This window comes from Takifugu rubripes, chromosome 9 (genome assembly GCF_901000725.2).
Source record: "Takifugu rubripes chromosome 9, fTakRub1.2, whole genome shotgun sequence".
Lineage (NCBI taxonomy): Eukaryota > Metazoa > Chordata > Actinopteri > Tetraodontiformes > Tetraodontidae > Takifugu > Takifugu rubripes.
Window position 1 is genome coordinate 922,009 of NC_042293.1, and position 14,125 is coordinate 936,133.

The window sequence follows — 14,125 nt, forward strand, 5'->3', positions numbered from 1 at the left end:
CTCAAGAGAATCGAAATTTAGGGCAAGAAAAGTGAAGAAAGAAGCCGGTCAGCCGGTTGTGCCGGACCGTATAAACACCGTTATCGCTGAGCCGCTTGCTAAAGAAATCTGTGCACTTCTGCAGAGGCCAATTATCCACTCTGGGGGAGGTTAATCTGGGTGGAACCTTTAAGTCCTCTCTGACATTTAACCTTGATTCCTGAGTTGGTTTCAAGGAACATTTCCAAGGGTTTGTGGTTTAATCAGTGAAAAACGTGTTTCCGTGTGTTTGTGTGCGTGCGTGTGTGTGTTCAACAGGATGTTTAACTGGGTGGTGAAAGTGGTTCCACAACCCCCTGGGGCAGATGAGGATAAGAATCCTGCTGCTGTGAGACAACACAACACACACGTTTGATCATCTATATTGTAAACTTCCTTTCTGACGTGTTTCTCTCCCTCTTCTCCATTTCACGCTCACCTCGCAGGACCCCTCCAAAAGCAAAGGTACTGAGAATATTTCCATATGATCTTCACACTGAGCACAATAGATCTAAATACATTTATTTGAACTCATCCTACAGTGACAAGTCCACCCCCGAGCAACTCGGAGGACTGGTAATGAACCTTTCATTCTGTGGCGAATCTCCTGGACTTTTTACATATGAAGACATCTTTTCTTCTTCCCTCATTCCCTCTAAAGTCAGTCCCCCACCGGGGTTTTAGGATGGCTGCCCAACGGGTTTGTTAATGCTCTGCCCCAACCGTCGGGTTCCCCCCGACCCAGCGGCGACGCCAGGGTGAGTTTCATCTGCTCCAGGTTTAAAAAAAAAAAGAAGACATTTCTGTCACTGAGCCTGAAATAGCTGCAAAGATGAAATAATAACAGCGTTATTGGTCTGTAAATGTTAATTTTCCCTTTTATTTTTGTGCCGCTCAGCCAGGAGAGGATGGAGACAGGTGCAGTCTGCTCAGAGGGAACCATTGCTAGCATTTCTGCTATAACTATGCTATAACATATGTGCTATTCCTCCCAGCCCCGGGGTCGTGCAGTGGGTCACTCAGGGTCTGACCAAGGTGCTGCCTCAACCCGATGACAAGTACAAAGAGACCAAAGAAACCCAAGAAGAACACACAGAGGTGAGACGCAAGACGGAGCAAACAACAATGAAAGTCCAAGTTTACGGAGTTGGAAACACTAAAATGCACCAAAGGCAGAAAATTTATGGGTTTATGTTGAGAATCGACTTCATTTCTGCTCGTTTTTCCAAGTGTCTGCTCTCCAATCTGTGAAAGAGGCCTCTAAAATAAACATGGTGACGGCAGCTTTTACTCCTCCCCGGTGAAAAGCCAGGCAGGCAGCATTATGGGCTGTAGTTTTGGTCATAAAATGATCTCATGTGGAGTTTGATGTTTATTACACTACTGAGCCTAATGAAACCAGTAAAAGGCTGCGTTGGGGGACAATAACGTGGACGTAACAGACCACCACTCCCTCCTGTGGGGCTCATACTGAGACGCTGAGTTCCAAGTGGGTCATTAAATATGGAATAAGTGTACAACAACCTCCGGGTTCTGTACTAATGGCTGGACTTTAACGGTGTTTTATCCATTTTCCCCTGAAGGTGTATGAATTAGCAACAATGCCAGGTATGGTTGGGTTTTCTCTCGCTATACATTTGGTTTGAAGTGAGAGGGTCTCTCAGGTCTCAGTTATGGCCGTTCCGTCCGTCTGTGCAGACTACGATCCCCTGCCGCACATCCCGGTGGTGGAGATGGTGTCGGAGGACGAGACGTCCGAGGTGGAGAGCCTGACCCATTTCCCGCCCAAGTTAGTATCAAACACTGGATGGGTCAGAGGTGACGGAGGTGCGTGAGAAGCCCCTGAACCTCACCTGTCCGTCTCTCCACAGGGTCGTCAGCTGGATCAAGCAGATGGTCCCTCAGCCCGTTCTAGTGCCCCCTGGTGCCGTAATTACAGAACCGTCAAACAAGACATCAGCGCGTTCCTCTCTGGACAAAAGTACCAAAACACACACTAATTTAGGTGGGTTTTTTTCTGGAGATTCTGAGTGTAACACACGTCTGTCCTTCTGCCAGTTATGTCCCCCCCACCTGAATCTCTCAGTGGAATCTCGTTGGACACCGACAGCAAGGTTTCAGGGTACGTGTTGTTGAGCTCTCAAATGCCTGTATTCATCAGTTCAACCATCATTTAGCTGTGAGTCGCAGGGTGTTCCGGCACGAAGAGGCCGCCGACCTTCGCGCGTCTGAACACAATAAAAGTGTCCTAAGACACCTCGTGGTGGTTGAGAACTCATTGCAGCTCATCTGTTGCCAGTGTTGTCAGCTGGTTTGTGTCAGGACTGGGTCTGAAACTGCCTCAGCCTCCGACCCATGAAGAAAATGAGGTAAATTCCCTTTAAAAAAAACAAAAACAAAAACCTGCTAATTCTAACCGGAACAGAATCAGCAATTAAAGACATAAATAAAGACATAATGTCCTTCTGTTTGCAGGGTGGAAATGAAACTCTACAGAAGGGTAGGTTGGGATTTTATTGAAGTAATTATAATTTGCTATAGCTAAACAAAACACTTCTGGAAGGCCACATTTCCCAGTTCAACCAGTACAAATCTTGTTCATCCCAATACACGTCTACAAACATCAGACAGAATCCTTAAAGACACACTAAAACTTTGGGTCACTGGTTCAGGGCGGGCCTAACCAAACTCATCTACCCCTATTAACTATTTTAACAATTCGATTTGAATTCAGAATCCACATATTCCCTCCAGAATCTCGACCAGATCAGGGTCAGCGTGATATTTTGGAGGTTCTGCACGGGTTAAAGTACCCTGAGTGCCCCCCTCCCCCCCCCGTAGTCACTGAAGAGGTGTTGTGGTCGGACGGCCGGAGCCTAACTCAGTCCCTCTTCTCCTTCTGTTTCAGGGGGGAAGGCGCTGCGAGCCCCTTAAACAGCAGGAGGAGCAGACTGGGCCACCGTCCGACTCAGACAGCTCACTAACGATAGACAAACACGTGCGCTGCAGCTCAGAAAACGGCAGCTTCTCGAACTTGTGCACCGTGGATGTATTACCAAGTGCACACGCACACCTTAGATGTGTCTTGTCCTTCCTTTTCCTGATCCTGTTGCCATTTTTATATCCAGCAGAGTAACCGTGAGGGAAAATAAGTACGTGATTTACGTTAAATACACGGTCTTGTGTGTTTCTGTTTACGCGTAGGCAGAAATCTGGGGCAAAGAATTGAAGGGCAGCTAAATTTATTTATTATTGAGTTGGTTACAAAGCTCTGTGTTTCTATTATATTATATATTCTATATTTAGTAGAAATCCAATAGAAATCCAATCTGATCTACAGGTTTGAACTGTGAAATGTGGCCTGGAGAATCTCATGTTAGCCATAATGGTGGTGAAATTCCAGTAGCACCCAAGATCACTGCATAATAAAGATTCTATGAAATAATTTCTGTGTTATCGGTATTCTTTTACACATAAAGATGCACTACACTTGCATCTTTATGACTCAGCAAAATTCTGGCTGAAATGAAGATTAGTTTTACCCAATACGAGGGTTAAGCCCAGCTTTAGAACGACTGTCCATGCGAGCTAAACCTGCTCTTTAGACCACATCTGATCACGCTTTGTCATCCCAGCTGCACCTTTATCCAAACTTAAGCCTGACATGGTCCTGGAGGATGTGGAGTCGGACAACGAGTGCCAACCAAAGGCTGCAGCGTCCCTGATGATGCCGCCGTTGGAGAAGTCCAACGCACAGCAGGAAATCAAAGAGCAGATGAGGTCCAGTTCGCAGCAGCAGCAGGCGCCCTCGGAGAACGTGTCCAAAACGTGTCAAGAAGACGCCGAGACCCAGACGGGCCGCTGGACACCCTTTATTCAGAGCATCAAGAAGGAGGCGGAAGACGAGGCTCTGGCCACCATGGAGGAGCGGTAAGATCTAAAGCGGGTGTGAGGAGTGTTCGCCGCGCGGCACAACGACGTCGGGCTGTCTTGTGTCTCTGAAGGCTGCTGCAGGAACGGCTGGACATGGTGCGCCTGGCTGAGGAGGTGGCCCGACAGACGGCCGAGTCCACCGTCAGACAGATGACCACGGGGAGCCAGTCCATCAAGTTCTCTCTGGGAAGCCAAGAACTGCTGCAGGACTCGGAACCTGAGTAAGACCCGTCTGTGTGTGTGTGTGTGTGTGTGTGTGTGTGTGCGTGTGTGTGTGTGTGTGTGTGTGTGTGGCCATTATTGTGAAAGGTGTGTGTTTTGCTCAGGATACCTGCTCTACAAGAAGAGGAGGGCGAGCTGAACCAGAGAGATGTCGCAGAGTAAGAACACATTTAAACGCTCTTAAAATCTGATTTTCACCGTAACAAAAACAAAAGATCTGATGTGAAGTGACAGTAAAAAACCTTCGCAAGCACAGACCTTAGAAATAATAACGATTAACAATAAAGGGGGATTCAGTTCAGTATTTTTTTATTTCTTTACGATGCATTTAGGCGTCTGTCTGTGGAATGGAAACACACCAGAATAGCGTTACCAGTACCACCAGTACCACCAGTGTAAATCTCGCTGTTAGGCTCATCCAGCAGCTGTCTTTTGAACCTTTAATCCTCCGGGTCCTTGTTGTGAGGCTACATCCACAGCATCACGCGGTTGCCATAGCGACCCCCGCTTCCGCTGGGACCAGGCCGCCCCATCCTCCCCCATCATTACCTCAACGGTATCAAAAGTGATGGGGGGGTAATCTAATCTTTTAACATCTTATTTTTTATCATCATTTATTTTGTTAACGAATTTTGAAAAAGTGCGTGTTGCCGCGACGCTCGCGAGCGTTTGCGTCGGTTGCGCGCACGTGAACGTCGGCAGCTAAAGTGAGTATCGCCAAATAGCACTTTGTCGTACTATATACAGGATATAAATATGCTTATAGATTCAAAGTAGCTGCGTCACAACATGAGGAAAAGTTGGGCCCAAATTCGGCGACGTGTTATTGTTCGTGTCCTGCTTTTAAATGCGCGTTTGGTGCGTTTTTGAGGGAGATTTTAGCCGGTCTGAAGCGTTTAACGACACCAGGAACTACGTAGTCGCTAAAAGCTCATCGTGCTCGTACAGGCAACAGGTGCTTCACATTTTATTCTGTTCATTAATGTGTAACTAGGTGAAGCAACGACGGGACCACTTAATTGTAACGTCTCAGTGAGAATAAAAAGGCGTAATAAACCGCAAAATGTCGCCTCAGGTTTTTGCGCCGTCGCCTGTATCTCGGTGCACAGGTGTTCAACGCTGCATAAGATGTCATTGATTAAAAGAAATGTTGCACTTCTGTTGGTGCAACAGGCGGCAAATGCTGCAAAATCGTGCTTTTTTCGGTTTTAGAGGGGAGGAAGACAACAAGACTGGTGTCAGAGAGGGTCTGAAATGAACCGCCGGGGAGTAAACGCACTTATTAATAAATAATAAAATAAAATAAGAACATTACGGATAGTTTTTCACAAACAAATCGTCTTCTGAACACTGTCACAAGGGTAAACTATCAATGATAATCTAACAGTTCCCATGCTACAATGTTGAGAATGCAGATTACAAAGCCTCTTATCTCATTTTTAACTCATTTTTAAAGATCTGCCGGTTGTAGGACTATTTTATCTCTTGTCTCGTCCTGTAGGGAGCTGCAGAACATAGACGTGATCCAAGAACCTACCGCCCAACCTGGTAACGGCTTTATTCCTAGTTTTAGGTGCATTCTTTCAGGTCAGTTAGTCATTCTTTTCTGTGACGCTTAAGACCTCGAGCTGAAGGAGGACGCAGAGCCGCCGCAGACCTCACCGTCTCCACCTCCAGGTCCTGAATCAGCGCAGCCCTCTGAACCAGAGCCTCAGCCAGAACCAGAACCCCACCCAGATACTCAGCCAGATACTCAGCCAGCAGAACCCGTAACCCAGCAGCCACAGAAGACAGAGGACGGCCACAGCCCCCAGGCTGACAAAGCTCCAAGCAAAGTGCGTTTATTGCTCAAACATGCCGAATATTTGATGATTTCTACCTTTGTTTGAACAGTACCGACCATTTCCTGCCATATCTATTCAAGACTTTCCTGGTGTGAACGTTGAATGATGCTGACTCCTCATGTGCTTGCTGTTATTGGTAGGAGGAGGAGGATGCTGGGGAGGACTGTGGAGGTATGTACGTCAGCATGGAGCTCTTGCTCTTTTTGGAGCATTCTATAGGGGACCATAGCTGTTATGATTCGGTCCACATGAGTCTTTTTCCTGGATGTCAGCTCCTAAACACAGAAGAGGCTTTTTAGTTTTCACTTGCTCGCGCTGAGACAATTACAACAGGGTTTTGTTTTCGCATTTTATGTCGTCGCTCGAGAAGTCCCACGTTGCTGTTTTCTGATAGGCTGCTTCAGCCGTTTAATCTCTTGAGCGTGCTCTTCCGTTGCCTGTGACTATAAATCTGCATATCCACCTGTCTCCTCTGTAGCTCCAGTCAGCTGTGACGCCTTTAAGAGCTGCCTGATGCGCATCCCTCACACCTCCGAGTGCCTTGGCAACATCAACGCATTTTTTAAAGAGAACGGCATTTCCCGCCCGGCATTACCCTCCATGCCTAAGCTACCCACCCAGCTGTCTGACCTTACCAAGTATTTACCCTCCATTCCCCCCGAACTGCGCCAAGAGTTTTCCCAGATCAGACTCACACAGGTCCCCAGGAACATCGGCCAGACCTTGGCCGAGTTCATCCCCAAAAGCCCCGAGGGCTCGGTGGGCCCCAGTCTGTCCGGCCTGTACCAGAGCTGTGCAAACATCCCGCAGAGGTTCTCCCAGGTTCCTGTCCGAACGCAGCAGTACTTCCTCAACGTCCAGAAACGTCTCAACAGCCTTATGCCTCAAGATGCCTAAAAAGCAACAACAACAGCAAGAACAGGGGCGCGACCGCACTCAGCAAGACGTGGAACTGACTTGGTTTATTTGCCACTCCCCTCTCCCTTCTCCTCAGCACCCCCATCTCCGATCGCGCTCCCCATCGCCGTCCTCCCTCAGCGGTAGCGTTCTCGAGTTGCCCAACGTGCCGTCCTATCCGCGTCTCCCGCCCATCGTCAGCCCCCCCTCGAAGCAGCTCGGCTCGCTGTCCCGCCAGCTGTCTGGTGTCTCTAACCCGGCCTTCTTCATTGAAGATGACCCAGACTTTTCAGCAGTAAGACCCACAGGTGAATCAGTGGTTCAGTGTCGTGGTACGATTAGTTTAGAGCAGTGGTTCCCAACCTGGGGGGCGCGCCCCCTAGGGGGGCGCAGTGAAACTGCAGGGGGGCGTCAAAGAATTTCCTGCTATAAACTCCAGTCCAGTAAAACACAATAAAAACTCCAATAAAAAGTCATATGTACATATTTTAGAAAGAAAACATCTTTATGTATTATTTAATTTATTCAAAACAAAGGAGGTGCGATTGATTTGGGGTGGGATCGGTGCAGTGAGGGGTGGGGGGCTTACAATGTTCTTATATCATCAAAGGGGGGCTTGAGGAAAAAAAGTTTGGGAACCACTGGTTTAGAGTTTTTTTCTGATCAGCTCAAATGTCAATAATCACCACAGTACATTTAAGAAGAAGGGGAAAGGCAGACATGTACTGGGATGAACAGATGACAGGAAAATGGTCTTTCACGCCGCTCCGCTCCGCTCCTGCTTGTAACGGCCGAGCGCTTCGACCTGCAGCCCCGCGGTCGCCATGTTAATCAGTCCCTTCGTTAATCAGTCTGTGCCTTTCAACTTCAGAGAGCTCGAGCCTCAGCCTCCGTCCTTCGGTCAACGTTGAAGACGTCGACTCAGAGCACGAGAGAGGCGGAGGGGAGGGACTCGGCAGCGTCCCCAAAATCCTCACTCAGGACCCCAAGCTTACGACCCTGACTGTACCCGTGAACCCCTCTGGAAGTCGTCAAAGGTAGGAACCGGTACATTCTGCAAACCACTAGTACAACATTTAAAAATGTCGATACATAATTACATGATGTCGTTTCTAACGTCGATGTAATAACAGAAAAAAATATGGATCCCTTCCATTTTTCCCAATTCCCCCCATTTTCTTAGACGTAACACGAAATTGCCACAGACGAATGTTGATATCTTATTTCACGCCGAGAAAGCTTTTAATTTTGATGAGAAAAAATGTTTTTCTCCCCCCTGCTTTTAATTCCAGCAAAGCAGACAAAGAGTAAGGACACTGCACCAACCACACCAGCGACACAGTGCACGTGCATGGCACAAATATGGCTGCATTTTTACATTAAAGCAACACAGACCCTCACACCACGCTTCTCTGCTTGCATTTCCATCCAAAATGAGACCCATTTAACCAAATGGCGGACAGTTTCCCAGCAAGTTATCACAATCACATTGAGGTGGGAAAACATTTCCGGTTTGAAAAAGAAAAACCAACAAATGCATCATTTTGGAACGAAAAGCTTCCTATTTTTCCTACCTATTGTTGTTTGAAATGGACCTGCTGCCCCCTTCTGTCTGTTGTGCAGTTCCTTTGTGTTTAGACTCGTGTGTCCTGCAGGAAACGAGCCTCCTGTCACTGAATATTCCTGCTGCCGCCGACACACGCGGCGTTCCTGCAGAACACAGAGAGTTTGTTAAAGGAGCCGCTGTGAGCTAAAGCTGTTGTGTCTCAAGTGTGTTGTGTTACTGTGCTGCACGTCTGCACGGCTTCTTGCACGGCTGCTGTATGGATATTGTCATGACGTAGCAAAAGTCAATAAACAGATGCATCACAGTTGTTGCTGTTGAATCCTCACTGAGTCGCAGATCTTCACCTGCACTAACACACACTGTCTTACACACACTCGCTTCGCCCGACGCGACTTTTCATAGGGGAAGAAATCAGCGGACCATCTGGACAAAGATGTAAGATCTCTAAGCGTAATTTTCCTGACTTTGTGGCTCATTTAGTGTCCGTCTCATTATCCGCCCAGTCTGTCCGCTGAACCATCTCCATCCACCACCGTTCACTCCTTCCCCCAGTAAAGCTTCTTTCTGGGCTTCAGAAGCTTCATTTTGAACATTTGTCATCATATTTCTTCAGCTTTGGCACATAAGTTAGCCCACGTATCATCACAGCGAGTCATTTTGAGTTAAATAAAGGGACCAAAGATGTCACTCTGTCCACGTTAACAGCAGGAGGCTACACTCCCAAAGTGAAGACGATGACTATGAGCTAACTGCCCCAATCCGAGCCTGGACGAGCCAGTCCAGCCTCCACAGCAACGAGGACACGTGAGCGTCGCCGAAACACGTCTGCGAGCGTGTGCACGGTGAGACGCTGGTAACAATCTGCCTTGTTTTTGGTTCCACTTTCTAGGCTTAAAGATCGCCCAGCTTCCTCGGCCAGTCAGACCAGTGCTGTGATCAATGAGCGCCTTCAAGAGCTGGTCCGGATGTTCAAAGACAGAACCGAGAAGGCCAAAGAGAAGCTGATCGACCCCGACACCTCCGACGATGACAGCGTCGTCCCATGTGAGGGCCTTTTCTCACACGCGGCTGCCTGTTTTGTCGTGCGGTGGAACAAACGCCACCAGTCCCGACAGAAACGGGAGCGACCCAAGTGTGGTGCTGTGTTATAGTTTTCTTTATTTCCAGGTTAAAAGTGTCCAGCGGAGAAAATCTCTGCTCGTTAATCTCCCACACACACTGAACCGCTGTACGTAAGCTAAAATCTACCGCTCCTCAGACACAGGTGACACAGACACAGGTGAGAAGCACTGCAGTGGTGGCGTCTTCTCGACAGAGGTCCCTCCGTCCTCCCAGTAGTGCTGCCAACAGATTCCTCTCATCCTCCCTCTTCGTTAGTTGATCTCTTCCCTTGTACTTATTACAGTTTATTGTCCCTCTATGTGCTCCAACATGATTTGGCTTGTGGTCACGCAGGAGCAAAACGCAGAGACGTCTGTGTGTTATCTTGGTTTGTTGCTGGCTTTTTAGATCAGGTTGACCTTTTTTTATTCGGGATCTGATGTTTTAGTATCGGGGGTTCGGCTCACGTTAACAGGGTGTGGACCCGCGTGTGTTTGCTGATGTTTTCCATCACCTCCCTTCAGCTCCTCCCCAGGGTTCAGCTCCTGAACCCGGTGCTGAGAGTGCCCCATCAGGAGGAGGAGGGGGAGGGATGGAGAGCGCCACAGAGGAGGCGCCGCCTAGCAGCCGTAAGGCGAAAGCCTTTCGGTGGATTCGGGGCTGTCTGCACTACCGCTTCCCGGCCAGCATCGACCCTTTCACCAGTGAGAGCCCGGCCCGATACAGTAGTGCTGAACTATACTGCCCCCCCCCCATCCCTCCTATTTGTTCTTCTTTTACCAGACCTGATGTACGTGCTGTGGATGATGCTGGTGTGCCTGGCGTGGAACTGGAACGTGTGGTTCATCCCAGTCCGCTGGGCCTTCCCCTACCAGACCCCAGACAACATTTACTACTGGCTGCTGACCGACTACCTGTGTGACTTCATTTACATCATGGACATCACCGTCTTCCAGCCTCGGCTGCAGTTTGTCCGCGGAGGGGACATCGTGGTGAGAGCCGTGACAGTAGATCCCACCAGATCCGGTATCTGCCGCGGTGTTGTTTAGGACCTGGTGTGTTTGTTTTACAGTGTGATCAAAAAGAAATGAGAAAGAACTACATGCAGACAAAACGCTTTAAAGTAGGTGGCTCCGCTTTCTTCCGGGTTTTGGGGGCATTTTGTGCCGACGTCGGGGTGACGTCGTATCTTCTCTGGTCGTTCAGTTCGACGTTGCCAGCCTCGTTCCTCTGGAGCTCTTCTATTTTAAAACTGGCATCAATCCTCTGCTGCGCCTGCCCCGGCTGCTGAAGGTCGCCTCCCCTTTACAGCATCTACGGCCTCTCCCGGCTGTCGCTGCGCTCACTCATTTGCGTTTGTTCTCCGTGAATTCCCCCACAGATCAACTCTTTCTTCGAGTTCAACGAGCGTCTGGAGGCCATTTTGACCAAAGCGTACATCTACAGGTCCGCTGCCACACGATCACAGCTCCTTACCCTTCTTTCCTCTGAGCGTGACCCTCTTGGGACACCGATGAATCCTGGTTTGGGGTGTCACTGACAACCTGTGTCTCCCGCAGGGTGATCCGAACCACCACGTATCTCCTTTACTGTCTCCACTGCAACGCCTGTTTGTACTACTGGGGCTCTGCGTTTAACGGGCTGGGATCGACCAAGTGGGTGTACAACGGTGAAGGCAACAGGTGAGTGGGGTGGACACGCGCCCTCAGACGATTCACGGGTCTGATTCTTCCCGTTTGCTCTCTCCTCAGCTACATCCGCTGTTACTACTTTGCGGTGAAGAGCTTGATCACCATCGGCGGGCTGCCGGACCCCACCACCCTGTTTGAGATTGTTTTCCAACTCATCAACTACTTTGTTGGCGTTTTCGCCTTCTCCATCATGATGGGACAGGTGTGCAAAGAACTTCTTTTTTTTTTTTTTTTTTACTCATTCTGGCGTGCCGAACCTGTTCTTCCGTCTCTCAGATGCGCGACGTGGTCGGTGCCGCCACAGCGGGCCAGACGTACTACCGCACGTGTATGGACAACACTATTAAATACATGTCCTCCTATCGCATCCCCAAAGACGTCCAGAACCGAGTCAAAACCTGGTACAACTACACCTGGCAATCGCAAGGCATGCTGGGTAAGCTGAACATTCCGTGAGGCGAGAGGACTCGTACGGGCACGTGCACTCACCAGACACTGACTCCTGCCCCACAGACGAGCAGGAGCTGCTGACACAGTTGCCCGATAAGATGCGTCTGGACATTGCTATAGATGTCAACTACTCCATCGTCAGCAAGGTTCCTCTTTTCCAGGTACGGAGGTCAATATTATCAGAACCTCCTCCGACGCCGGGGAAGCGGATTTTGCTCTTATTGTCTCTTCCTGTTGAAAGGATTGTGAGAGGCAGATGATCTTTGACATGCTGAAGAGCTTGCGCTCTGTGGTTTACCTGCCCGGGGATTACGTCTGCAGGAAGGTACACGCGGCCTGCACACCTGCGCAGCGGACACCTGCGAGGTTTTCACGACGTGTGCGCCCTCCTCTTCCCCTCAGGATGAAGTCGGCCGGGAGATGTACATCATAAAAGCTGGGGAGGTGCAGGTGGTCGGAGGACCGGATGGAAAGACGGTGTTCGTCACGCTGAGGGCAGGATCGGTCTTTGGAGAGATCAGGTGAGGACGCGGGCCACAAAAATCATCAAAAAACATGGTGGAGATTCTAATTTTATCCACTTCACAAACAAACTGTCTGTGATTGGCAGTTTGCTGGCAGTGGGTGGGGGGAACCGCCGCACAGCGAATGTAATCGCTCATGGCTTTGCTAATCTCTTCATCCTGGACAAAAAAGACCTGAACGAGATCCTGGTCCACTACCCCGACTCCAAGAAACTTCTCCGCAAGAAGGCCAGGTTAGACCCGTACGGGCCCACGCGTTATAAGTCTGTGTTCTCGATCAGAACTGTCTCGTTGCTGCTGCTGCTGCTGCGCTTGTGTGTCTTTATTCATGTGATCAAAGTCCTGGTCCGAATCACAGGAAGATGCTTAATAAAGGAAAGAAACCTCAGCCCAAAGAAGAGAGTAAGAGCCGCCCTCAGGCCCCAGCCGCTGCCGTTAAGCCAGAGACCCCCAGGCTGCTGAGAGCAGCCCTGGAGGTGTCGGAGAGGTCGTCCGGGCTGAAAGGAGCTCTGGCTAAAGTCAAACAGAAGACCAACAAGCTCAGCATCTCGTCACAGGTGACCGCACACAGAACCCGAGCAAAGCCAAATAAGACCGCAGACGCCAGACCGGCGCGTGACTCCGCTTCACTCGTTCTCTTCCAGCCCTCCTTCTCCTTTTCCCTGCCTCCCCCGTCTCCCACCTCCAGCTGCGGGCCAGACAGCGACGCCGAGACGCCGACGCCCACGTTTGCCAGCTCCACATCCTTTCGCTCGGCTTCCGGTTGCCACGACGACGACGACACTCTGGCCCCGCTTTCTGCTTCACGGTGACACAAACACCAAAGGGTTGCAGGTTCCACCTTTAAGGAGGTTCCTCTTGAAGCCTGACTATAGAATACTATGTATCACATCAACTCTGATCTGCCTTATGGAGCCCTGCGCTACGTCCTCATCACTGTCTACACTGACTGGATGGATTCTCTGTAGACAATGATGGGAGGAAATGTTTTTGCTGTTGTTGTTGTCCGCCCGTTTGACTTGAATGTACATTTTTCCTCAAGTATTGTTTTTTTTTTTTTTTAAATCCGTCTTGCTGATGTTACTAGTTTATAGCAATATTTTTACAAGATGTTCTAAAAACTTTGCTTTGTACAGGTTGTAAATGTGATAAATGTACATTCACGATCATTTGAAATTGACCCAATTTTGTGTAGCTTTTTCAATTGGAAAAAAACAGTTTTTTTTTTTATCATGCTTTCATTTTAATATTTTTTTAAACATAATAAATCTACCTGTGTCATTAATATTTAGAACAGTCATGATTTATATTTTGCTGAACTACTTTATGAGGCACATAGCATCTAATTAATATCTGTGATCAGTAATTTAGAATATTGTACGATGTGTTCTTTGTATATAGCTTATTTCATTGTTTGAATATTGATATTTGCTACAGCCTAAAAGGGCCATTAACCCAGCTAACTATACTGCCAGGTTATCTGTAGAAATGTGTGTGTGCGTCCTGCTTATTTCTCAGACATTGAATGTTTAGAAGCTTTTTGCTGTCGCTGTCGTGTTAATAAAAAATAAACGTCTTGCATTTTTACGGGCGGTCTTTAATGACTACTTAAATACATAGACAGCAGCCTTACAAATGGAGATAATAAGAACCACAAACCAAAATAAGAACCCGCATCATGTTTATTTAGTCTTACTGGCCGTTCTAGTTTTAGATCTGTACCAAAATCTGTCCTTGGATCAATCAAATCATGAAACTTGCTTGTAATAAATGGATGTGTAACAGGTGGTGTACGAGCAGAAAAGACTCAGAACCAATGGGGATTTTAAACGATTGCTGGAACTCTGGCAGACAGACGCACAGGTCAATAACACAGTG

At 48.5% G+C, this 14,125-nt stretch overlaps 2 protein-coding genes and 1 long non-coding RNA gene across 5 annotated transcripts; all 3 read left to right on the forward strand.

The window, feature by feature from the left end:
- The first annotated feature begins 285 nt into the window (after nt 1–285).
- LOC115250957 (uncharacterized) lies at nt 286–3,248 on the forward strand. The gene is made up of 13 exons (XM_029841269.1): nt 286–367; nt 465–483; nt 561–594; nt 680–776; nt 917–936; nt 1,014–1,116; nt 1,602–1,626; nt 1,717–1,807; nt 1,890–1,999; nt 2,077–2,140; nt 2,318–2,387; nt 2,494–2,518; nt 2,927–3,248. The coding sequence occupies exons 1-13, from the start codon at nt 299–301 to the stop codon at nt 2,950–2,952; spliced, it is 753 nt and encodes a 250-aa protein (XP_029697129.1). The 5' UTR covers nt 286–298; the 3' UTR covers nt 2,953–3,248.
- A 1,500-nt stretch (nt 3,249–4,748) lies between these two features.
- Nucleotides 4,749–6,543, forward strand: LOC115250958 (uncharacterized). The gene is made up of 5 exons (XR_003889478.1): nt 4,749–4,880; nt 5,675–5,721; nt 5,794–6,008; nt 6,098–6,188; nt 6,496–6,543. It is a non-coding gene; the product is annotated as an uncharacterized lncRNA (long non-coding RNA).
- Nucleotides 6,544–6,771: 228 nt separating this feature from the next.
- On the forward strand, nt 6,772–13,834 carry LOC101074936 (cyclic nucleotide-gated cation channel beta-1-like). 3 transcript variants are annotated; one of them, XM_029841270.1, is made up of 20 exons: nt 6,772–7,222; nt 7,786–7,951; nt 8,207–8,221; nt 8,884–8,916; nt 9,187–9,285; nt 9,371–9,525; nt 10,107–10,286; nt 10,366–10,574; nt 10,655–10,705; nt 10,789–10,875; nt 10,964–11,028; nt 11,142–11,264; nt 11,334–11,475; nt 11,550–11,709; nt 11,787–11,884; nt 11,965–12,048; nt 12,126–12,244; nt 12,334–12,480; nt 12,606–12,804; nt 12,892–13,834. In XM_029841270.1, exons 1-20 carry the CDS (start codon nt 6,907–6,909, stop codon nt 13,057–13,059), a joined length of 2,616 nt encoding a protein of 871 aa, XP_029697130.1. In that variant the 5' UTR covers nt 6,772–6,906; the 3' UTR covers nt 13,060–13,834. The 3 variants fall into 3 exon arrangements, with proteins under 3 accessions (XP_029697130.1, XP_029697131.1, XP_029697132.1); XM_029841271.1 differs by lacking the exon at nt 8,884–8,916; XM_029841272.1 differs by lacking the exons at nt 8,207–8,221; nt 8,884–8,916.
- The last annotated feature ends 291 nt before the right edge of the window (nt 13,835–14,125 follow it).

Bases quoted from the DNA above. Each gene is read 5' to 3' on its own strand.
- LOC101074936 (XM_029841270.1), top strand. From the start codon at position 6,907: ATGCCTAAAAAGCAACAACAACAGCAAGAACAGGGGCGCGACCGCACT. The intron at 10,575-10,654 runs GTGAGAGCCGTG...TTTGTTTTACAG, and splicing joins TCCGCGGAGGGGACATCGTG to TGTGATCAAAAAGAAATGAG. The intron at 11,885-11,964 runs GTACGGAGGTCA...TCCTGTTGAAAG, and splicing joins GCAAGGTTCCTCTTTTCCAG to GATTGTGAGAGGCAGATGAT.
- LOC115250957 (XM_029841269.1), top strand. From the start codon at position 299: ATGTTTAACTGGGTGGTGAAAGTGGTTCCACAACCCCCTGGGGCAGAT. The intron at 777-916 runs GTGAGTTTCATC...TGTGCCGCTCAG, and splicing joins GACCCAGCGGCGACGCCAGG to CCAGGAGAGGATGGAGACAG. The intron at 2,141-2,317 runs GTACGTGTTGTT...ATCTGTTGCCAG, and splicing joins ACCGACAGCAAGGTTTCAGG to TGTTGTCAGCTGGTTTGTGT.